General features: G+C 29.8%; 2 protein-coding genes across 3 annotated transcripts; one reads left to right on the top strand and one right to left on the bottom strand.

Annotated features, from left to right (window-relative positions):
* Positions 1–537: 537 nt before the first annotated feature.
* Positions 538–8520, top strand: LOC136226767 (uncharacterized). 2 transcript variants are annotated; one of them, XM_066015426.1, is made up of 16 exons: positions 538–1031; positions 1127–1210; positions 1927–2000; positions 2120–2153; positions 2429–2487; positions 2892–3006; positions 3109–3146; positions 3248–3345; positions 3542–3597; positions 4952–5216; positions 5332–5447; positions 5608–5664; positions 5758–5823; positions 7083–7157; positions 7659–7746; positions 8167–8520. In XM_066015426.1, the coding sequence occupies exons 1-15, from the start codon at positions 876–878 to the stop codon at positions 7713–7715; spliced, it is 1350 nt and encodes a 449-aa protein (XP_065871498.1). In that variant the 5' UTR covers positions 538–875; the 3' UTR covers positions 7716–7746; positions 8167–8520. The 2 variants fall into 2 exon arrangements, with proteins under 2 accessions (XP_065871498.1, XP_065871491.1); XM_066015419.1 differs by having other exon boundaries at positions 4952–5237.
* An 839-nt stretch (positions 8521–9359) lies between these two features.
* Positions 9360–13997, bottom strand: LOC136226963 (NADPH-dependent aldo-keto reductase, chloroplastic). The gene is made up of 5 exons (XM_066015704.1): positions 13878–13997; positions 11491–11666; positions 11067–11313; positions 9667–9846; positions 9360–9587 (listed from the first exon to the last, which is right to left on the bottom strand). The coding sequence occupies exons 1-5, from the start codon at positions 13995–13997 to the stop codon at positions 9360–9362; spliced, it is 951 nt and encodes a 316-aa protein (XP_065871776.1).
* Between the last annotated feature and the right edge of the window lie 10140 nt (positions 13998–24137).

Below are 24137 nucleotides of genomic sequence, written 5' to 3'. Positions count from 1 at the left end.
TTGTCGCATTTCGTCACAAATGCGACAACTCTTGTCGCATTTGTGACGAAATACGACAAATGCGACATTTGTGACGAAATATGGCAACTGTTGTCGCATTTGTGACTAAATGCGATAAATTTCGTCACAAATGCGACAATAATGGAGAAAATGGTGGAAAATGGAGGAAATTGAAACGATACCATTACTGATGAAGAAAGAGGCAAGACCAACGAGAAAAGCATGCGTATAAGCTAAAAACATACCATTTCTACGGAAAATTGAACATAATACGTCAATAATCTCAAAAATCGCTAATGATTTGTATCAGAAATTGAAGAAGAAGAAGAAGAAGAACCAGAAGAAGAAGAAGAAGAAGAAGAAGAAGCGGATGAAGCGGAAGTAGATCGATCGATCGAATAGAATTTGGTAAGATGGAAGCAAAGTAGGTTAAATATGTAAATGGCCCCTCTTAGTTGGGCTAGATTTGTAATTAGCCCTAATTTAAATAAATGAAGTGGTTATCAACAAGCCTTAGTCACCTTGAAACTCCAAGAATAAAGATGAACGGCGAAGGAGCACTGGATTTTCAATTGGAGTTGGAAATAGTAAATCCACAGTTTTCTCCTAATTTGTCTTTCTGTATCATCGATGACGTGGCAAAAAGGGACAGGTGTTCATTTTAGACGGTGCTAAATTTTTATTGGCGAGTGGCTGCACCTCCAACCGGAGAAACGAACCTCCGTCGATACAGTATCTCTGCTCCATATCCATTGATTTTCTCAATCTCATCCGAAAGAGAAAAACCAAAAATGAAGTTGGGATGATTCATCTGTCTCGTCAGGGTTGTCAGTTCGTATAGTAATTAATTTGAATCGGCTCCTAGAAAACTTAAGATGGGGGAGGATAAGGAAGCTGGTGCATCATCCTCTAGCCCTAAACACGGTAAATCTAACAGCGGTGAAGACGATTCAGATCACTCCAAGAATCAACCTTTCTCTTCCGTCAATTTTTCCACTCGCAATGCTTCCTCCAAATATGATTATGTTAAAGTTGTTCTCTTCTCTCATTTTTACTGCATTTTTCTTCTTAATTATGATTACTTTTTAGGAATTGAACGCACTCTTCTTTGTTATATATTACTCAGGTGAAGGTTTGGTTGGGAGATCACGCTGATCATTACTATGTTCTTTCGAGATTTTTGCTCAGCAGAATGTTGACAGTCACCAAGGTTCAAATTACATTTTATTCAACTTTGCTCTTCTTTTTTTGTTCATCAAAATTTTCGATCTTGTTTGGTTCTTTGACTGGTATCCGTTACTTTTATAATGAAGAGATAAGGTACAAAATAGGACTATGGTTTGGGAAGTATCAATTTAGGCCCCATGTACACCACTATAGGCTTAACCTTAAAAAAAAAAAACGAGTTTAGGTAGTCATTTATATTACTCCATTAATATCTGCCAATAGTACGTGGAGAGAGAGAAATCGGAACTTAACAGTCTAATGTGAATGACACCTCACATTTCGTTATCGAGGTCTAAATTGGTACTCTTTTTTAAAAGTCTACATTAGTGCTATTTTGTACGAGTAGCCTAAATTGATGCTTCCCCAAAAACCACGGGACTATTTTGGTACCTTATCCCTATAATGAATTGATGCACTATATTTATCTTTCAAAGGGTAATCACGAGTATTTGTTTTCTAAAATTTATGATGATGAAATGTATGATTTGCTAAGTAGACGAAGTTATTGTTAGTGGCAACTTCAGTTTACCAAGAGAATGCTGTCTTTGCTATTACCACTTTGTTGAACTGCTAAAATTTGTACAAAGGCATAGGCCTATGTGATTCATATGTGCCTCTTCAGTGGCATTGTTTTTTTGACATTTTTTCCTCTTGTGTTAATTCATCAGTAATATCATTATAGTGACTTGATGATTTCAGATCCCAAACCATGTAGCTGTCAAAATTGCCCTTGAACTCAAGAAGCTGCTAATAGATAACAGTCTTCTGGATGTGTATGTGACTTCCCCTTTTCTTTCCTTTAAAATTTTTAATCCTGATTTTCTAACATGGTTGAAAGGTGTATCATGTGTGTAATATGAAAAATGCTGAATGTTTCCTATTACTTTTGTAGCTCGCAGTCTGATCTGGAGGCTAACTTATTTAAGGTATGCCCTTTTCTTCTCTTCCATGTTGGAACTTTAAAATAGCTATAGAAAAAGAAAATGTCGCAATCTCCTATATAGGAGGCCTGTTAGCTGTTTTCAACTTTGTATGGTTGCAAATAAGTAATTATACAGTTTCCTCTTATGCTACTTTTTTTATTTTGCTGTTTTCAACTTTGTATGGTTGCAAATAAGTAATTATACAGTTTCCTCTTATGCTATTTTGTTTATTTTTCGAAAGTTTGCATTTGTTTCATATATTTTTATTAAATATGCAGCTTATGGAGCGCCGTGGGTATGGGGAAGATTGCATAAATCGTTACAAGATGATGACAAGGTAATTTAAGTTAGTTGTCTGGATGCAGGAATTTTCACATGCACCTTAATGAGCAAGTGAATTTGCTCATTCACCGTTAGATATAGGCTTATTAAATCTAAGCTTTAGGATGCTTTGAATCTCCACCTTAGGATTCTAATAAGCCTAGATCTAACAGTGAATGAGCAAATTCTACATGCTCATTAAGGTGCATATGATCAAGACTGGTCTGGAGGATACACCTCTCTCTCTCTCTTCATTATTTTTAATAGTATACAATTACATGTGCTTTCTTGTGAGATGTTACTTTGGCTGCTCAAAAGCAGTTCTTCCGTCGTTCCTTCTTTCGAGAAGGAAATAATTGAAGCTTTTCTTGCTGATTTGAATGAAAGAGTAGCTTATTTTCCTTTGTTATCTTCTTTTAGATTTCATCATCAAAGAGTTCCATTGGTAATTCTTGTTTGTGGAACTGCATGTGTTGGGAAGTCTACCATTGCTACCCAAATCGCCCAAAGGCTGAATTTGCCTAATGTCTTACAGGTCTTGCCTTCCACCTAGGCCTGGACAACTTATTGTGTTTCATGTGCACTCATTTGGGGTTTTCTACTGATACATTTGGCATGTGGTTTTCTGTTGTTACAGACTGATATGGTGTATGAATTGCTGCGGACATCTACAGAGTATGTTGTTGATTTGTTGATTGTGTCTTTGTAGCTTTTTATTTGCTTAACCTCATAATATTGTTTGCTATCTTCTTATTATTTTTTTAAATCATATATAGTGCACCTTTGGCATCTACTCCTGTATGGGCACGGGAATACAGCTCTTCTGAGGAGTTAATTACTGAATTCTGTAGAGAATGCAGAATTGTTCGCAAAGGTGAGTCTTCTGTATTTACAAGTGAACTTCTGGAATTTCTCTCTCAAATTGCTGATGTGTATCTTGCATTTATTTATTTTTACTTTTGAATGTTAGATATTAGTGAAATATATAATTGTATTTGTCTCGGTGTCCTAACGGTCTTGGTTTTTTTTGCCAGCGCATTGATATCTGATTTGGATGTAATATATGATAGGTTTGGCTGGTGATTTGAAGAAAGCAATGAAAGATGGAAAGCCAATTATAATTGAGGTATGGCAAATTTACAATTAAAGTAGCTGTTATAAATTAGACCTACCTATCATCGTATAGATCTTGGCTATATAAAATCATGATGAGCAGCAAATAATAACGTTTGCGAGATTGGATGGTAAACTTTTATGTGTACTTTGGTGCTACTTCTAAATTTTTCACTGTCAAAATCTTATGGGGTGTTTGATAACATTACTAAACACTTCAAATTAGTAGATTAAGTGTCTTAACTGTTTGATAGAACTAGTTAAGAATTTGAAATTATGTCAAAATATTTAGCTTAAATTTTTAAGTTGAACATTACCAACAATAATATGCTAAATTTTTATACAAAAAATGATTTACATACTCTTCAAATGTATTTGTATTACCATTTCTCATCAAAAAAATTCCATAAATATAATTTACATTTAAAACACCTTCATGTCTTTAAATTCAATAAAGTTTTTTTATTGTGTAATAAACAAATCTATCATTTAATAGTTTCAACATTATAATACTTAACACTTAAAACTCAGTATTTTATTTATTTTCACACTTGATTTTCAGTTTTATTGAACAACCCCTTGGTTGTCTCTCTTAATAGATTATTATGATGTGGTGAATGCTTGTATGCTTTTTGGATTTAACTTAATGATGCCCAATCATCAGACATAAAAATATCTCTTAAGTGCTTATCACGCTGCTAAGAGTAGGGAGGTGTAACAAAGGGTGTTCTGTGATAAAATCTGGTGCAGTTATGCTGTTAAATTCAAAAAGCTGGCATGGCTATTGAATCACGGTGGATATACATAAAGATGGTAGTTGGTAGGTACCATCTAAGAAGTGGGATCTTATTACATCATGAAAGAATCATTATATTGTAAAACCAAATTGAGAATAATTAATTATGTGTTTCTTGTAAATGAGAACTGTGGGGGGCCATCTGCTCTTGCATATTCTGATCAGTTAAACAATAAGTTGTGGATAGTAATTTGTTTGTGTCAAGAAACCATTTGACCCAAATGCTTAAGCTGATAGGTAAGGTCCAAAAATAGCTTTTATTACTCTTTATTATCTTTGACACACCCCGCACGCCTATGCCCCTGGGCTTAAAGAGTGTACAACACAGGGCCATTTTATCATGTGTTGAAATTCAATGAAGTTGTATTTGAACCCTAACCACTTGGTCTAAGAGGTTTTGATACCATGTTAAGAAACCATTTGACCCAAAAGCTTAAGCTGATAGGTAAGGTCCAAGAATAGTTATTATTATTATTATTTTGCTTGCTCATATACTTGGTAAGACTGATGTATTTAGTAACATCTCTCCACCCTTTTGTGTGATCCCTGTTGTTTATGATGATGATGGCAGGGGATCCATTTGGATCCAAGCATTTATTTAATGGATGACGAGAATAAGTCATCAGCTGATCTGCCAGAAAAGCCTGAGGAATCAAATCCTGCATCTGTGGCAGATAATGATACTGCTAGACAGATGGGAAATAATCCTACAAGTGTTAGTGGAAATTCCACCGAAGATAGCATCTGCACTCTTAGCAATATGAATTTGGAAGAGGGGAAACCCAATGAACCCATGGGCGAAGTCTCTGATTCTCAGGATCCTGTTAAAGTAGCAGGTAGTGTTTCTGATGATAAAGGTAACTTGCTTCTGTGGCTTTGGTCATAAGTCCATTGTTCATTTCAACCTTTGGAGTATAGGTTGCATAATTTATTGCTTTTTGGGGTCTGCAGGTGAAGCTGTAACAGATACTGAGAGAGAAAGAAATATGCCGGTTAAGAAAGAAAAATCTGGTTCTGAACCAATAATTATACCTATAGTTCTGAAGATGGCTGAATTTGATCACAAGGTTTCTACTTCTATTCTAATTCATTCTTTGTTTTACATCCTATGGTATTTCTGATGCAAATGCCATTGATGCTTCTTCCTCTTGGCTTTGTACTGCCCATTCTTTATTTTTCTGAACAAATTCTCTTCTTTTTTACAAGATCCTTTACTCTCACGTGCAGGCATTACTTGAGGAGTGGATTGTGACTCGTAGATTTAGTGATAAATATCCAGTCCAGGTATTGAGTGTTGTTATTTCTTTTAATAATAATTTGCTGTTGAGTTGGGTTCTCGACTCGTTACTAAGATTTTTTTGATTTGTCTTTTCTCAGGATACAGATAGGCTAATGTCTAATCTGAAGACCATACAGAACTATCTTTGCTCTTTTAAGTCACAGGTTTATCTGTTTCTCCTACTACATTGTGTCGAAACCAATTTATGTTCTTCTAGAAAACAATTTACAAGATTAACTCTAGATATCATGTTCATATTTCATGAGCTGAAATGATATTAAGGGAACCTCAATAAAGCGAGCTATATTTAGCAGGAACAGAATATGACTTGAATACGGATGCTATGCACCTCCACTTGATGGCCTGAAAATCAATATTGGCAAAAACTTCTGCAAAATGTTCTATTTTTCCATATAAATCAAATTGTGCAAGAAAGACCTGAGCAAATGTGTGATTACATAGAATATTGTCATGGAACCTATTGAACTAAAAGCTTAAGGTGATAGTTATATTGTCATGGAATCAATATTGGCAAAAACTTCTGCAAAATGTTCTATTTTTCCATATAAATCGAATTGTGCAAGAAAGACCTGAGCAAATGTGTGATTACATAGAATATTGTCATGGAACCTATGTGTGATTACACCTAATAAGGGCTTCTATATTAATCTCTTTCACACCTGAATGTCCATAGGGCTTGAAGTGTGTACAACACAGACCCATCTCACCGTGTTGAAAATTCACCAATTAATGGGGTTGTTTGAATTTCAAACCCTCGACCATTTGGTGTAAGAGGCTCTGATACCATGTCAAGGAAGGAACCAATTGAACTAAAAGCTTAACCTGATAGTTAAGGTCCAATAATAGCTTTTATATTAATCTCTATAGACTATATTATAGATGTAATGATCAAAGGCTTGTGAATTAGAAAAATTAAACAACATAAGAAAAAGTCTTTTATTAACTCTTGGATCCTAGCACAATAAATGAAAAGCTAAAAAGGAGAAAATAAAAGGTTAGAAAGGAGGAATGCATTTAGCTTTTTCCCCCCTCTATCTAGGATGAATCATTAGGAGGGGAGGAAGAGATGCAGGGTTTTGTTCATGCATATGTTGTATGCTTCCAGTCTGGTGTCAGCTTTCCTGTTTGATTGTTTGCAGTGTCCAAACCCATTGTTAGGTCAGTATGCTGTTTTCATTAGGTGTATTGAAGGAGGAAAAAAGTGTGAAATTAAATTTAAATAAATTATAGGGTCATTCTTTTGTCATCCTATATTTAATATTTGTGTCTGCCTCTGCTTGTTATATCATTATGTTGTATCATGCACAGTATGTCCATTAAAATTCTGACTTTGGAAATGCAAATTACTTTCAACTCATTATTTGATTTTCCAGAAACATTTGTTTGAATTTGCTTGGAACAGGGTCTGACTGTTGTCAATATATCAGCCACAACATTCCCTCAAACACTTGATTGGCTGCATGGATATCTTCTCCAGGTTAATTTTTATGATCAATATCTTCAAATTCTTAATTGTACTGGCTTCTGACTATCAGTCCCAACATTGTGGGTTTTGATAGTCATGGCGTTGCTATTGTACTTCAACCAGCAAGAAATGTGAAATGAGAGCCATAAAATTGATTCCTCCTTGTTCTCCCTTTCACTAGTTCCTTTTTTTTCCTTGTCTTTTTCTTCTTTTTATATCTTTACCAGTTCATATGTTTGCGTATTATATTTATCTTCTCTTTCCAATGTCATACTGTATTTTGTCTATTTTGGCTAAAATATGGGTTACTGGGTTAGAAGTCTCTGTTTTAATTACATGCTACATTTATTTTTAATGCATTGATGATGCTTAATGTAATACAAGCACCAGCTGTTATTTTTCCTTGTTGTTTTATACCATCGTTCGATTATAGATCTTCCAGTTACTTCACCTTGAGCATGCTTTTTTTTTTTAATGGTTTTGCTTCATTTTTTTCCCCACCTTCATTTCCAGTGCATTGAACAAGGCATTTCATCAGTGACCAATGGTCGGCAGCAATCTGGAAGTTAGACTAAATAGATGTTACCTTGAGCAGTGGCCGGTAAGACCCTCTGCTACCTTCTATTTCTTGTAATCTGCAAAAATCTATGCCAACTAAAATGCATCTGATTGAATAATTTCATAGATTTAATTAACATATTTTCTGAAAAGCAGTGATATACTCGTATACATGTTCAAGTGTTATCCCTGGTTAGCCATTATCTGTTTTGTGTTTGTCACATTTGCAGAACTGTCCACTGAGTATTTTAATAGGGTATGTATGTTTAAGCGACCATCTCAAACTGAGTAGTTTGCTATCTACAGTCAGGCTAAATGTCGATGCAGCTTCAGTTTACCTGTTTACGTTGGGTTCGGTTTCATATGTTATGCATAGTTTACACTGAATGCTATACGCTTTTTCAATTTTATGACCTTTGTCCCAAAGTGTTCATCCATTTAACTTATAAACACTTTGATGCAGAATTTGGATAAGGAGTGCTCATTATGTGTTGAAAGCAACTAGATGGGAGTCCCCAAAAACAAGGAATAACAAGTTCCTCGCTAAAGCTGAAATCAAGTTGCTTGTGAAGTATCTATACAGCTCCTGCAATCTTGTTGTGAGAAAATATTACTTTTCAATAGTTGTACTGCTCCTTCAATTATAATTGGCTTTTTGTTAGGAAAAGAGTCCACGGAATCAGTTATGATAGGTGCTAATAATTAAAATAGATAGAGGGACCAGGAACCATTGTTGCTCTGCCTTTGTAAACTTCTCATAGTCTGATTGCACTATTAAATTCCCATTCCAATAATAAGTCCTTGCACTTTTTTCTCCCTTTTACTGTGATGAAGACACAACTTTCTTCTGTGCTCTGTGAGATGTGTTAAAAGCTTTCTCGTACAAAGGATGATAGAAATATACTGGATAAGATAAAAGTGTTAAATAAACACTTTGGAGCTGACAGGTAGGTATAAATAAGTGAAAATTTTACCTTTTCTTTTTGTTGTTGAATAAATATTTTTACTTTTTTCTTTTTTCTGGATCGGTAAGTTGAACTTGACAACTATCGAGATAGGAGAGTCAAGTTGCAAGTTGAATTGAATCGTTTCAAAATGAAAAGTGAAAGATTTATTTAGATTTAGCTGTCTCTGACTTCCAAAATCTTTTGGGGTATAGGCCTAATGCTCCCTAGCTCCTTCAAGTTGGTCACAAAAGTAGATTAGGCCCCTAAACTTTGAAGACAATCAATTAGCTCTTTGAAGTTGCTCAAAATGACATGATTAACCTTCTAATGTGGAAGAGCACTTTAAGCAAGTTCACGTGGTCAATAGGTTACTTTGAGCAAGTTTAGGTGACCAACAGGTCAATTTAAGCAAGTTCAAGTGCCAATAAGTCACTTTTAGAAAGTTTAGGTGGTTAATGTGATATCTCTAAGAGTTTAAGGGGTCCAATCGGATTATTTGGCCGAGTATAAGGCTCGTGATGTATTAAGCTGGGTTATAATTTAGTTGATTTATTCATTTATAGTTGATTTTAGACTTCCCTTAGAGCATTTGCCATTCTGATTTCCGAAATGGACATAAGAAAAGAGGTAACTAGAAAACAGAGGAAAGCTACAGTAGTAATTAGATGATAATAAATCGGCATAGGAAAACATTGTACATATACATTGATCAGATTTCACCATCCCAAAGTTGTTCAATTGTTTTGTATGGACTTGTGGTGTCATTCACATACACTTCTGCTCTCATGATCTTCCTTTCCTCTAGTTTGTCAATTTCAGTTATATCTCTATCATCCAATTTCATATCCAATGCTTGTATGTTCTCAAGCATCCTGTTTCTATTGAAGCTTTTCACTATCATACTGCACCCTTTTGACAACCCCCAGTTTAAAGCAACCTGTCAAATTTTCCATTGAATGATTAGGATCTTTGATTTAGTAAGAAAGAAACATGATTAGGATTATGATTAGGGTTACCTGAGCAGGGGTTAGTTGATGTTTAAGGGCAATGGATTGTATGATAGGGTTATCAACCACAGAGGTTGAACCCCAAGCATTGCCAGGTCCACCAAGAGGTGAATAAGCACTCACATGAATGTTGTACTCTGCACATACTCCTCGTAGCTTGGCTTGCCTCCACATTGGATGCATTTCCACCTGCACCATTCATTTTCAATCTAAATCCTTTACCCTTTTCCATTTCATACTATTTGTTTTCAATATATGATTAACTTTCTATTTCCTACGTGACAGACCAAAGTGGCGATTCTGATTGAGTGATTTAGACAAATTAAAGTGTATCATTTGAAGTAAATTCGGAGGATTAGTAGATCACTTTAGGGAATCTATAAATCACTTTAAAAGGCTACTGAAATATCTTTAAAAAGTTGATTTTGTAGGAGAATGTGATTATTTGATAAGTACAATCCAATAAAATGTAGGGTAAGAATTTGATTCTCTTGATACATGTGTTCCCTATTTTGTTAAGTACATACCTTACCTATTTTATCAAGTACATGTGTTCATTTAATTTAATGTGGGAATTTTTCTGTTGACTTTTGATTTTGTATAATTAATTAGCACTGAAATTAGATTTATAATAATAATAACAATAGTTATATTATTATCAACCGTTATAGTAGTTAATACCACTTGACTTAGCTGTTAGGACTTCAAATTAATACCCAGGTCAATTTTCATAACTTTCGAATTTAGCCTTAAAACCTAGTTTGCTATCTAATCTACAATGAAATTTAAATATTAGTTTAGTTCTTATACTTTGCATTATAGTTAAATTAATAAAAAAATAAAATGTATTATCATCAGAAAATGACATTATCAGAAAAAGTCAACAATAGTATATGTTAGATACGTGTTGTTTCCGGACTGAGTTGACCCCATGTGTCAAATTTGTATCGTTTCGTTTCTCAACTGACTTGACTATATGTCTCATATTATTGGGTCAAATTGTTTCTATACAATTTATTGTGAACCCAATTTGAATGGATAATAGCCATATTTGTTTCTATACATTTATTAAGAAATAATATAATTTTACTCTCTAATATTTCTAAACAAAATTAATTTTATTTTACTCAATAACGTTTAATTATTATTTAACTGTCATATTGAATTTTTCATATAAATTTTTTCGATAAACTGAAAGAATTTTGTGCATCTTAATAATGTTCTGTTAGAAATAAATTTTGTACCCTTCTAAAAACAATAGGGGCAAGTTGAGGGGTCAAGTTGATCCTCTGTCCCATACTTTTTGTTGAAAGAGACTTGCCAAATCTTAAAAATCGTTTGATTTAAAATTAAATAGAGTCCATATAAATTTGATAAATCTATTTAATAGTAATTTATAATGGAATTACCTGATTAACAGCAGGAGGGACAGAAGCAACATCCATGAGACGAATGAGCTTGGTGGTAGAAAAATTGCTAACTCCAATAGACCTACATAATCCTAAATCCAAGCATCTCTCCATTCCAGCCCATGTTTTCTCCATTTCTAAATTCTGCTCAAAGTCTTCTTCATTAGGCATTGTATACCATGCCCATGGCTTCAGCTTCACTGGCCAGTGCACTAAATACATGTCTATATATTCCATCCCCACCTCCCTGCATTATATAACGTTCAAATTTACTGCAATCGCTTTTTAAAAAGTATAGATTTATCCATAACGTATATAATTACTTTTTATAATATGATTTTATAGTAGCAAAGTTGCAGAGCAAGTTTTAAAATATTATCCATATGATTAATTTATTTCGATTAAAAGAAAAAAAAAGGCATACTTAAGAGTTCGGTTGAGAGCAGAAACGGGATCATGGTGATCGGATCCCCACAATTTAGAGGTAACAAAAAAGTCTTGTCTATCAACAGTTTGATGAAGAATTGATTGACTTAAAGCATATCCAACGGCTGGCTCCGAACCATAGACTTGTGCAGTGTCAAAATGTCTGTAACCCATCTGCATGATCATGAGTGTACACATATATCATATGATATATCAATCTCCTCTATGCACATTAATCATCATCAGTTCCTATATGCATATGTATATCCATGCATATATTTGTTTTTTTTTAATATTTATTATACTAATGTATTTAAACAATCAAAATGTATAATATCCTAGATTTGATAGTCTTAGGTATTTTGTTTTAGTTGTAGATTATTTAATATTTTATATAAAAATGACATAGAATTTAAGTGTGATTTTATTTAAAAGAGCCGTCTGGGCCTGCGAGGCACCAAAAAATTGATAAACTGATCAATACTGTCCAATAGCATCCTCAATTTACTTAAATTATAGTCAATTAATTAACCAGTTTCAAAGAAATAAATTACATGCGGAAAATGTGTTGCGCACGTTTTGAAAAATTCAAACGAATTGACATGTAACCGACACATTGGACTTAAACTGGTACGTATGAAAAAAGAAATGAAGTTAATTATTATTATTTTCACCATTAAATTCAATATCCCTTTGAGCAGAATTTTTAACATTCATTGTTCCAGTTGTAACAACTCTTCCTAATGTATCAGACTATTAAAACACAATAAAAAATAATAATAATTAATCTTCTTTCTTTTTTTCTACTTGTCATATGAAGTCCCGCACATGTCACTTACGTGTCAATTCATTTAAGTGTTCCAAGACATGTGCAACACATTTTCACATGCAGTTTACTTTTTTGCAACAAGAGATTAATTGAATATATTTTAAGCAAGTTGAGAGGGCTATCGAGATATTCTAAGAAAGTTGAGGGGTTTATCCAAATACTTTGAAAATTTAGGAGTTAGTTAATAAGTTTCTTTAGAAAAGTTGAGAGATTATTAGGCTTATAACTTATAACTAGTTATGCTTATTGGATAGTTGAGTTTGGATTTGAGATGTCATATTTAATACATGTCTGTCAACTATAAAGCATAAAATCAGCAATTGAGATTTAAATGTAAAATAAATAAATAAATTTCAAAATTTAGCAATTCATCTTTCAATTGAAACTAAATACATCTACAAAATGACATATTTTATATGTATTATGAATTTAGAACATTTTCAATGGAGAATGCTTTAAAAATTACACACCATACTAAAAAAATATTTTATTTTTTCATTTAGTAACATCATTTTGTCAACTTTTATTAAAAATACTCGGAATAGTAAGCAATTTCAAAATTTGATCCTAGAACCCCACAAATTATATTTTAATTATAGATATTGTGACAAAAATATCCCAATAGTAAGCAATTAAATTTTTTTTATATATAAAAAAAGTTAAACAATTGTGTCAAAAAGTGGCAACATTGCTTGAAAGTTTTAAGCACTTGTCATCACTCTAATAGATGACATATATTTAAGATTGATAAAACTATTGTCACCTCATCAAGCACAATTGGAGATGATTTTAGATGACCATTTGGTGATATGGAGGATGGTTGGAGTAGTACCATGCATTGGAGAGACAAAAGATGCTAGATTTTTTATGATAATATTGCCACTTTTTGACACCCTTATCATTTTTTTAATAGAAAAAGACAATGTTAAACAATAAAATAATGATGCACGAAACCATAGTTGCAATTTTTGGAATTGCTTTGCTTACGTCACGTGCAATCAAAATTCATCCGCAGCACGAGTCAAGTCAAATGTCCAATGTGATGTAATGAGTAACTCAGAGTCTATTGAAGTTTATTTTTAACTCAAACTCTTCAAAATTTAACTTAAGAACTCAACAAATTAGTCTTTTAAATATACTCTTGTATACATGTGATTTTCATTCTTAATAACAGAGGTCTAGCATCATGAAGCAATATGCATCGTTCTTTTAACTTTATTTTGTTCATAATAGATTCATTAAACTTTTATTTTTATTTTAATAAACTCATTTTATCCAATTTAAGTAGAAAAGTCTCTTACTTTTGCAAATGACATAATAACCATGTGTCAGAAATAAGATACGTTTTTTAACTGCCATGTAACCGTTTCAAATAGTTGAATTAAATAAATAAAAAATTTATTTATTTGGATCCTATAATAAAAGTCAGTAATTTCCAACATGAATACAATTTAAGTGAGATTAATTATATATATAGAGTTATGATTTTCAATGTTTATAGTTAGAATGTAGGAGGAGGAGTTAAAAGAAGTTGGAGGTTAATGGGTTAATGTTACCTTAAGGGCTGTTTGGACAGCAAGTTGAGTTTTGTGGGAATCGTAGGGGAAAGAGAAAGTGCCGAATCCCAGAAGTGGCATTGTTATTCCACAATTCAAACGAACTTTGTTGCTTCTCATCTCTCTTCTCTTTTTTAAAGTTTGTTGTATGTATGTATGTATATCTGTGATTGTGGTAACCTGTCCTCCACATGTGACTTATATATACACAAGCCTGGACCTTCCTTGGAGGCCCCCCCTCCCCCAACTAAAAATAAATAAAAACATTGATTAATTTTTTATATATATAATATATGTATTCAAACGTATAACTTAAAATCCTATTTAATTTTCTTTTTCTATTGTTATTCGTTAAGCTACTCATTCTCTTAATATTCAATTTCCTTTAACGGTTTTCTCAGGGCTAGGAGTAAGCATTAATTTGTTGGTTCACTTGAAAAAACCGAATCCAACCAAAACCGAATACTATAATTGTTGTATTGGTTTTGGTTTATTTCTTATTTAATTTTTTATATGAAACAAAAATATCTGTGTTTTATAATAGTGTCTGAAATTGATTCAAATTATCAACTTTAGGAGTAAATTTGCAATTTGCTACCAATGTTAGGGGTAAAATTGCACCATTTTAGACGTTATAAATAAAATTGCCTCTGACCCGAAATGTTAGGGGTATTTTTGCACCTTAACCTTAAAATATACTACTAAAATAAGAAATTAATTTTATAATTTATTATTTCAACATAATTTTTAGTAATAAATTTGAAGGAATAATTTATAGTAATATAAATTATTAAATTTGGTAGTAATTGAATAATTTCTTTTTGGAAAATGAAAAAAATTCTAAAATACTTTCTACTTTATGTGCTCCTTAATAAATTAAGACTTTGTTTGGGTGGGGTTTGGGAATGTTCATTAAAGTAAGAGGAAATGAGGGGATGGGAGATTAGGTTATTTTCTGTTACCTTCAACTCGCAATGATTTGTGGTGGACCGAAATTGAGGTGTTTCAAGGTTATGTAACTTTCATTTAAACTTTATTTAGCCTTAAATTTCTTCTCAAGCAAGGTTACATAAAAAAATTTCCTTTAATTAACTTTCTTTAATCTCAAAACAAGCCGACCCTAACGGATTAAAAGGGTATGTATTGTTGGACTAGACCTCTTGACCAAAATTGGATTTATGAAAAAAAACAATAAAGCTTTGTTTTGAAAGAGTTATAAAAGTGTAAAAGCTTGGAAATCGATTTGAAGTGATACTCCACTTTTGTGAAAGGATGAAGACCTACTTAATGTTTGATCACTATATGCACGCGTGTGCCGTTGGCGTCCGATCCGGGTTGGGTTGGACTCTATATCTTTTTGGAATTCTTTAAATAAATATTTTTTTTATCTTCTTAAACAAAGCTTTTGATTTGATCCACCTGAATTAGTCTTTTATGTTCCTTACAAAGCTTTTTATTTGGTCCACCCGAATTAGTCTTACTTATTCTCCACTTCCCTAATTTCTCTCCACCAAACCAGAACACAGCATCTCTATTTTCTTCTATAAATAGATGTGTGATTTTCGTTTTTTAAACACACTAAAAATACTTTCTGCTTCTGAAAATCGAAACTGAGCAATAATTTGAGTGTAGTCAAACCAACTTCGTACTATGCAATACCAATTTGTATTTCTTATTGAGTGGGTTATTTTATTCTGAAGACGATCAGAATTCACACTGCTTACACTTACTGAAAGCAGTTAGATGAATGTCCTCCGCAACTCATCCATTATTGTGTTCTATGAAATTATGTTTTCCCAGTTCTTGCTTTAAACATGTATATATACTCATTGTATAAAGGATATATAGAAGTAATTAGTTATGCATTGTTTATGCATTGTTTTTTTGTTTTGTTTTTTTATAATTTTGTATTTTGTGTGATTTTGTATTTTTGTAGTTTTTGTATTTTTGTGTTTTTGTTTGCTTGTGTTTTTATATTATTGTTTTTGTGCTTTTTTGTTTTGTTTTTTTGTTTGTTTTGTTCTTTTGAAAATTATGTATTGATTATTTAGTGTTGTATGCCAATATGGCAATAAGTAAAGGTATATATTATTATAGAAAATTAACTACAAATCCATAGTTCTACTAGTAAATTTCATATATAGAAATAAATCAATTAATTAAATAATTAAATAATTAGTAGTAATTAGAAATAAGTTAATACTAATTAATAATTCAAATACAATATTTACAGATCGTAGCTTAGTTACGTAATGCTGAGTTTGTAGGAAGAGATTTCGGGTTCAATTTTCACTAAGTGTCTATTTGGTTCCATTTTTTGAAATTATTTTTTTTTATCTTTTAATCATAAACATGAGATAAAAAAAAAGTGTTTGATAAAATTTCAAAACAACTACTTTTAGTAGAAAAATCAACTAATATCTACTATCTATTAGCTACAGTAAATAGCTAACAGAAACAGTAAACATGAATAAGTAAACTAAACAGACTCTAAATATATCCACAAAGAGGATAAAGAGCCTTAAGTGTGACTAAATCACAATTAAGATTTTTTTAATGAAAATATTAGTAGTCGGTGCCAAAAAATAATTCAATAATTCAGATATAATAACTAATGTAATGCGTAAAATTGTGTATATGGATGGTTCCATAAACAGAAACTTTGTTACTATGTATATGGTAGTTTTTGTAGTTTGTTTGGTTTTTCGGTTCGATACTCGTCAGACATTTTTTTGGTGGATACTCTATATACATAATATAATGTTAATTGTAATCAACCTTACACTAAGATTGATTTAAGTGGTTATCTCTCTTAAACTAGAGATTTTGTTGTTTGAATTTCAACATAGAAAAAAAAACTTTAATTAGGAAATAATTTACTTAAAGAATACGTGACAAGTTTCGAATTAGATACACTATAATATAATATAAAATGAAATAAAATAAAATAATGCTCATTGTATATAAATGATTATATAGTAAAATGGGTGATAAAATTAGTTAAGAAAGTAATCTAGTTTGGTTTGGTTTTTTTGTGTTCCCATTTGAATTTGCTCACCCGTACACATTATAATAATAAAAAAATATACTAGGGATTAATATTGAGTTAAGTAAGTAATTACTATAATAGGTAAATGTTATGCTTACTTAGATGAAAACACACCAAGTAATGGTACTTTGTTAAAAAACAAAGTAACCATAGAAAGCACCATATATAATATAGAAATTAGGGTTCGTGCTCTTTAGCGTCACAACTTTCTTGTTTGCGAATTTTGAGGATGAAGAATTAATGTGTCTTTTCTTTGTTGGTAATTTATTTTAGGTTAGAGTTCATATATTTCTTTAGATTTCTTTTGTCCGGACTTCATTTGTCATTTATAATTCTTGTATTTATATATTTTCCGAGTTTAGTAAGAGCAGAAGTGTCTTATTTTGTCCGTAGATCACTGGATCTATGTAGTTGCAATAGAAGTTATTCATATCTAATGTCCAGAATGTCTTAAACGATGAAGACTGGATTGCAGCTAATTTTGAGCGAATATAGATTTATGAAAAATATGTGATTTATAGCTTTTAGTGTTTTTGTTTTAGGTGTTTCTTTTTATGAATTTTATGCCATTTGTGGTCTTTTTATTCCTTTGTAGATTTTGTATATGTGGTTTTATTCCTGGTTTTTATGTTGTATGTTTTTTTAAATATGTTTTTCTTTTATAAACAAAATAATAATTAATATATATAGTAGTATTAGTATGTTTTAGAGAGTAAATAATATTAATTAATGTATATAATAATGGATGGGCGGTATATGCGTATCAAAGAGTGGGATAGTCCATGTTCCTCAGACTTAATTAAGTGGGCCAATTCATTAATTCAAGGGAGAGCTTTAGTTGGCTAAAATAATCTAATTAATTTCTATTTCATGTCCCAATTTCAATATAATTGCATCAAGTCTTGTTGACTTTGGATTAATATACTTAATTAATTCTAAACATTGTTGTTGACTTTGGATTAATATATTTAATTAGCTTTTTATTCAAAACAAAACATATGTAGTACATAATTAGATTTATAAAAACACTGCTTTTAATTTTTTTTACGGAAAAAATAATTTTATAGAGCTTTCGTCAAAAAATTATTTATATTTAGTTAAATTTGATAAAATGATTTTCTTTATTCTCACAAAATATATTTTTTTTAGTTAATTTGATTTTTAAATATCATTGTCGAAAGAAATTTTTTTTCTGTTTAATAAGATTGTTTTAAATTTTTATTTAGTAATTTAAATTATTTTTATTATATTTTTATAATTTATTTATTGATTAATTTAAAATACATTGATATTAGATATTTTATATATTGACGAAAAAGGTTAGACTATGTTTACTTTATTTTTGACAAAATAAACCTTATTTTGTTTTTCCCACTATTGAATGGTAATGAACTTTGACAAAGTAAGCTCATCCAATGATAGAAAAAACAAAATAAAGCTTAGAAGATACCTTGACGAAAATATTTGATCACAATTTTATCAAATATTAATTATTAATCATTATCTAATAGCAATTAATTAATTGCAAACAATTAATATAATAGCAACAACTTAATTAAACAGATTCTGAGTGAAATAAATTTGATAATATATTATTTAGAAAATAAAAACAAAGTCAAATTGTAATTGTGTTGTTTAATATAGATTAAAGTTACTTGTATAGCATTACTAATCTAATGTATCCTTTAATTAGGTATATGTGAGTTGACTTTGATAAAAATAGTCAATTGGGCTGGCATCATATACGTGTCTTTTTTTCTCTTTGTTGCTAAACAAATTTTGTTTGTGGATTTGGTCGGCATTCTTTTGCTGGCTGATGGAGCAAAAATAGTTCAAATAAAATCTTGAATTTATTATTTTAATAATTTCACTTAAATAAATATAAAACATTATATATATGGAAATACCAAAAGTCAAGAGATGACGTTTAATTTCAGTTCACCGAGTATTTCTGATGTGTTGCATATGCAATCTATACTATATATAATTACGGAAGCAGAGAAAAATGAGAAGAAGTGTTTTAGAGGTCTTTTTGATGAGTTGTCAATATAGTAAAAAATCAGATTAAAAATATTTAATTAATTAAAAATAACAAATTTATATTTATAATATATTAAATAATTACTAGCCTAATAATTAAAATAATAAAAGAAAGCAAGAGTTACGGGAAGATGAAAAAACACAAAGCAAAGGAAATCCAAAAGTCACAAATAAACTTCTATATAAAGCATGATAGATAGTATTCCACCATTATATTCATTGGTCACGATAGATAGTATTATATTTCTGAAGGTAAATATTCGATTTTTTTCATATGTTGTAGTTATTTTATTCTCAATTATGTTGTTGTTTTATTTTTATCAAACAATAGTTGTTATAGTTTCATCTTTCAGATTCATTTCTGTTGTTACCCAGGTTCTATACCTCTCGCTATCTTATCCATGTTTTCTTTTTTATTTGTTTTTTTTTTCCAAACTGATAGCTTCAATTGAAGAAATCCGACAGAAATAGAAGATGCATGAACAACTAAAACCGGAAAACACAAAAGTGTCAAAAATTATAAGAAATTCTTATGTTTCTCAAAGTAATTATTCGATTTTTTTTCATATGTTGTAGTTATTTTTGTTCTCAATTGTGTTGTTGTTTTCTTTTTATTAAACAATAGTTGTTATAGTTTCATTTTTCAGAGATGAAATTCCATTTCTGTCGTTACCTAGGTTCCATACCTCTCGCTACCTTATCCATGTTTTCTTTTTTATTTGTCTTTTTTTTTCAAAATGACTAAAATAAAGATTTTGTAAATTTGTATTCTTTTTTAGTACATGTTGCTAGGTGTTATCGTTTCGATTGCTAACTCTTAACTAAAATTTAGATTTCCGGCTTTATATGAACTCAATTTTTGGCTTTCTCAATTATGCTGTTGTTTTATTTTTATTAAACAATTGTTGTTATAGTTTCATCTTTCAGAGATGAAATTCCATTTCTGTCGTTATCCAGATTCCATACCTCTCGCTACCTTATCCATGTTTTCTTTTTTATTTATTTATTTTTCAAAATGACTAAAATAAAGATTTTGTATATTTGCATTCTTTTTTAGTATATGTTCCTAGGTGTTATCGTTTTGATTGTTAACTCTAACTAAAATTTAGATTTTCGGCTTTTTATGAACTCAATTTTTAGTTTTAATTGAAGTTAGATTAATTTTTCTAATCCGGAACATGTTGAAATCCACTCATTTTTTTTAGTTTGAGTTTAGCTAATTGATATGGATTGTATTTTTTATTTTTATGAATTTTGGTACAAATAGATATAAAGTTTCACATGATAGTTGTTCATTGAAGTTTGGGACATATTAAATAAAATATTAAAGAGATATTGGAATATTATACTTACAATGAAGTTTATTTCAATATAAATTATGTTATATTATTATTATTATTATTATCAAGAAGTTATTTTTTCTCAATTTTCTAGACAAGGAGATTGTAAGCGTCTAATACGCTTGATAAGATGTTTATTCTTGAAGATTGTGGATTATGATAGATACGAATTCAAAATCAAGGTAAACAAAAATAAATTTTGATGCTCAAAATCCTAAAAATGTACATTAATTATGGATATTGAGATAATTGCTTTTACAACATTGGCTTATATAATTTTTTAACTATTATATTATGGTTCGTACAAAATTATTAGTATTTCAAGAGTTTTTAACAGATGAAAATGAAATATGATCATAGGACAAATTATTGAAAAATATTAATTAAGAAAATATTATTATTTGAATATCTTCGATTCTCAAATGTTGAGCATAATGATTCTAATTAATATAATTAATTTCACATATTAATTATAAAACATTTTTTTTTGTACTGAGTGGTTACAATTGCGATTTAATTCTATTTAACTAAAATTAATTTATGGACTTAATACTTCATTAAGAAAAAATAAAATGTTTAATTAATGTGCAAAAACTATTTTCACTCTCCTCTTTATACGCTTATGTCTCGACATTCTCTCTTATTTTCAAAAAAAAAAAAACCCAAGAGGAAGATGGTTCTCTCCTAATTATCTTTTTCGTCCCTTCATTTTTTTTCAATTCTTTTGTTTGTTTTTCTTACTTACAAAATTCAAGAATATATAATTATTAGAAAATATTAATGAAGTCAAATAAGTGATATCTGCGAGTATGGCTGATATTCTATATAGTGAAAGAATGAAGAACAAATTGATCGAATGTCTTGATGAGATATTACGAGATGAAAATAGGAGAAATCATCATCTTAAACTGATTCAATTAGATATATTGGGTTATTGTAGCAGAATGAATAATTGAATTCGAATGCTTGGTGATCGTGAAATTCCATCAACCAAAATAATTATCATCAAGATGAATTTGTGACTAATTCTTACGAATTTTATTTTTTATATATGTAACATATTGAATTGATAAAGTTTCTTCATATGCAACATTAGAAAAGTATTGATTGTAATAGTTTATAGAATAATATATTGATGTTGCTTCCATTTTAACATAGATTGCAATTCTTTTGTATCGTAGATATAATATTTAATTTTAATTGTAGTTTAATTCAATTTTTGTTTAACCTATATTGTAATTCTTTTGTATCATAAATATAATATTTAATTTTAATTATAGTTTAATTCAATTTTTGGTTTTTTATTATATTCTAATATATTTCTTAATTAATCTGTTATTTTATTATTATTGTTTCACAGAATATTTGGAATATGAAAATTTATTAAAATTCCTAAAAAGTACAAATCATTGGATTTTGTAAAAATAAATAAATCATTCATCTTTAGTTAAAATTCTATAAAAAAGTAGTCAATTATTTTTAAAATTAATTTAATTTGAATTATCATTAAAAAATATATATTAATTTCAAATATACATAATATAAATTTTTTTCATAGCATGATATAAAATTATTTAAAAGTAAATATGTCAATTTATTTATTTATCTAAATTATATAAAAGTTTCATACCCCGTGCATTGCACGGGTTTTCGACTAGTTTTATTATAAAAAAGATATCCATTCTATTAAAAAAAAATTACATTACAAAGAGTAACAAATAATTCATTTCTTTTCAAGTGATCGAGATTCATTCTAAAGCTTTAATTTTATCTTTAAAACTTTAATTTTATTCTTTCAGTCTTCAATTTGCTCGAAATCAAATTCTCATCAAATCATCATTGTCATCTTTTCTAAAAGTTTAAAAGCATCCTTTAACATAAATTCAAGTCTTCGATTTATACCTTCATATAATTCTCCGTTTAATCAATCACATCGGTTATCATCCATAACATGAGGTTAATTTTCAACTCTAGACGCCGAAAATTCATCAATGCAATTACAATTTCAAGTTTATTATTTTCAATTTCAGTTTTTTTCAATATTCCATTCTTAAGATTAATTGATTTGTCAAATGTAATTTCTTGACGAAATTAATGTACTCTTTTCAATTGTAATTCTTGCTTTCGTTTCGAATTTTTATCATCTCTAATCACAAAATATTTGCAAAATCAATAAAAAGAAAAAATTCCTAAATCCTTCTATGTTGATTTCATTTTAGTCCCCATTGTTTTAGCTAGTTAGGAACCAATAAGGACTTTTATTATTCCTTCGCCCAATCATTTAATTGTTAGAAGTCAAGTTTAACGCGCATTTTACAACTCGAAATAATTGAGAATTAACGTCCCTAGCACGTCCACACAATTACTCGTAAAAATTAAGATTGAAATTAGCAATGTTTGCAAAATATTAATGAAATACTATACTTTTCAGAAATCCAAAATTACATAATCATGTCTCTACACAGTAAAAGACGTCACTATGTTAATAAAATATAAAGTTTAAAGACTATAATATTGCAGTTTGAAGGTAAAAGGCTATTATGAAATTAAGGATAAAATTGAGGGTCATAGATATAATTTACCCCTTAAAAAGACCTATTTCAACCTCAAATACCAAGTAATTGTGGAGGTGGACCCCTTAATTATTCTGGTTTGGGTTACGCGCAAGATCCTTTTGGAGAATTTGCCCTTTTATTAATTAAGTCAACACTTTTTCATTTATTTCAATTGGGTCCAATCCCTTGACCATGGATACCTCATTAACCCCGGTTTGATTTGAATTATAAAGAAAAACAAAAAAGGCTAAATACATAATTAAATTCTTGAATTTATTCTTGAATTTTTAGAGTTTAAGTCTATCATCATTTATTTTATTTTTGTGGAAGGATAAACATTAAATTTAAAGATTTAGTTTCAAGATTGGTCCTGACAATTTATGAACCCTAGGCGAAATAAAAAAACAAAACTTTATTTAATAATAAAAATGGTACGTAAAAATTTCAAATATATTCTAATAGATGATAAACAAAAAAGTATTTCATTAATAATTGTTATATACATACCTACTAAGATTTTTTGGGTCCCTCTAACCCCGGACCCTAGGCCGATGCACTTCTGGCCTAAGTCCAGAGTCGGTCCTATTTAGCCTTAACGTATGAAATAATACAAATTCAATCCTAACGTTTTCAAACATTATTAATTTTAGTTCTACGTTATCGAAAATTAGAAAAAAAAAACTAGTTTGATTGATATTTAACTGTTATTTCAAAGCTTCAAATATTAATTATGTCTAAAATATTTAATGCATTACTAGCAAAATTATGAAAATGCTAAAAACTAAATCTACTACATGTAAGTTAATCACATTTTTTTTGTCAAACTGTCTACTATTAATATAGTTACAAAAAATATACGATACTGCTTCAATTTATCAACATACTTGTCCGATGTGACAGTTAAATAACAATCAAATCAGTTTTTTCAAACTTTTGATAACGCAGTGCTAAAATTGATCTTGCTTAAAAACATTAGAGTTACATTTGTATTATTTCCTACGTTAGAGCTAAATCTACACTTCACTTAAAATATTAGAGTTAAATTTGGCCGTGCCTTTTTCCAAATTAAACCTTTGCGCTTTAATTTTGATAATATTGAGTTTCACCTTTGCACTTTTATAATATTAAGTCTATCATCAGTTAGTGTTAATAAATGATTTAATACGTATAAAAATTAAAGATTAGGGAATTAATAAAAAAAGGTATTTTACACATTTATTTTTTTTGTTAGTTTTTTATGTATTAGTTGGAAATGGAATTTTAAATTAGCTAAACT

Source organism: Euphorbia lathyris, chromosome 1 (assembly GCF_963576675.1).
Source record: "Euphorbia lathyris chromosome 1, ddEupLath1.1, whole genome shotgun sequence".
NCBI classification, from domain to species: Eukaryota; Viridiplantae; Streptophyta; class Magnoliopsida; order Malpighiales; family Euphorbiaceae; genus Euphorbia; species Euphorbia lathyris.
Note: the sequence above shows the minus strand (reverse complement) of the source record. Positions and strands in the feature narration are given on the sequence as shown.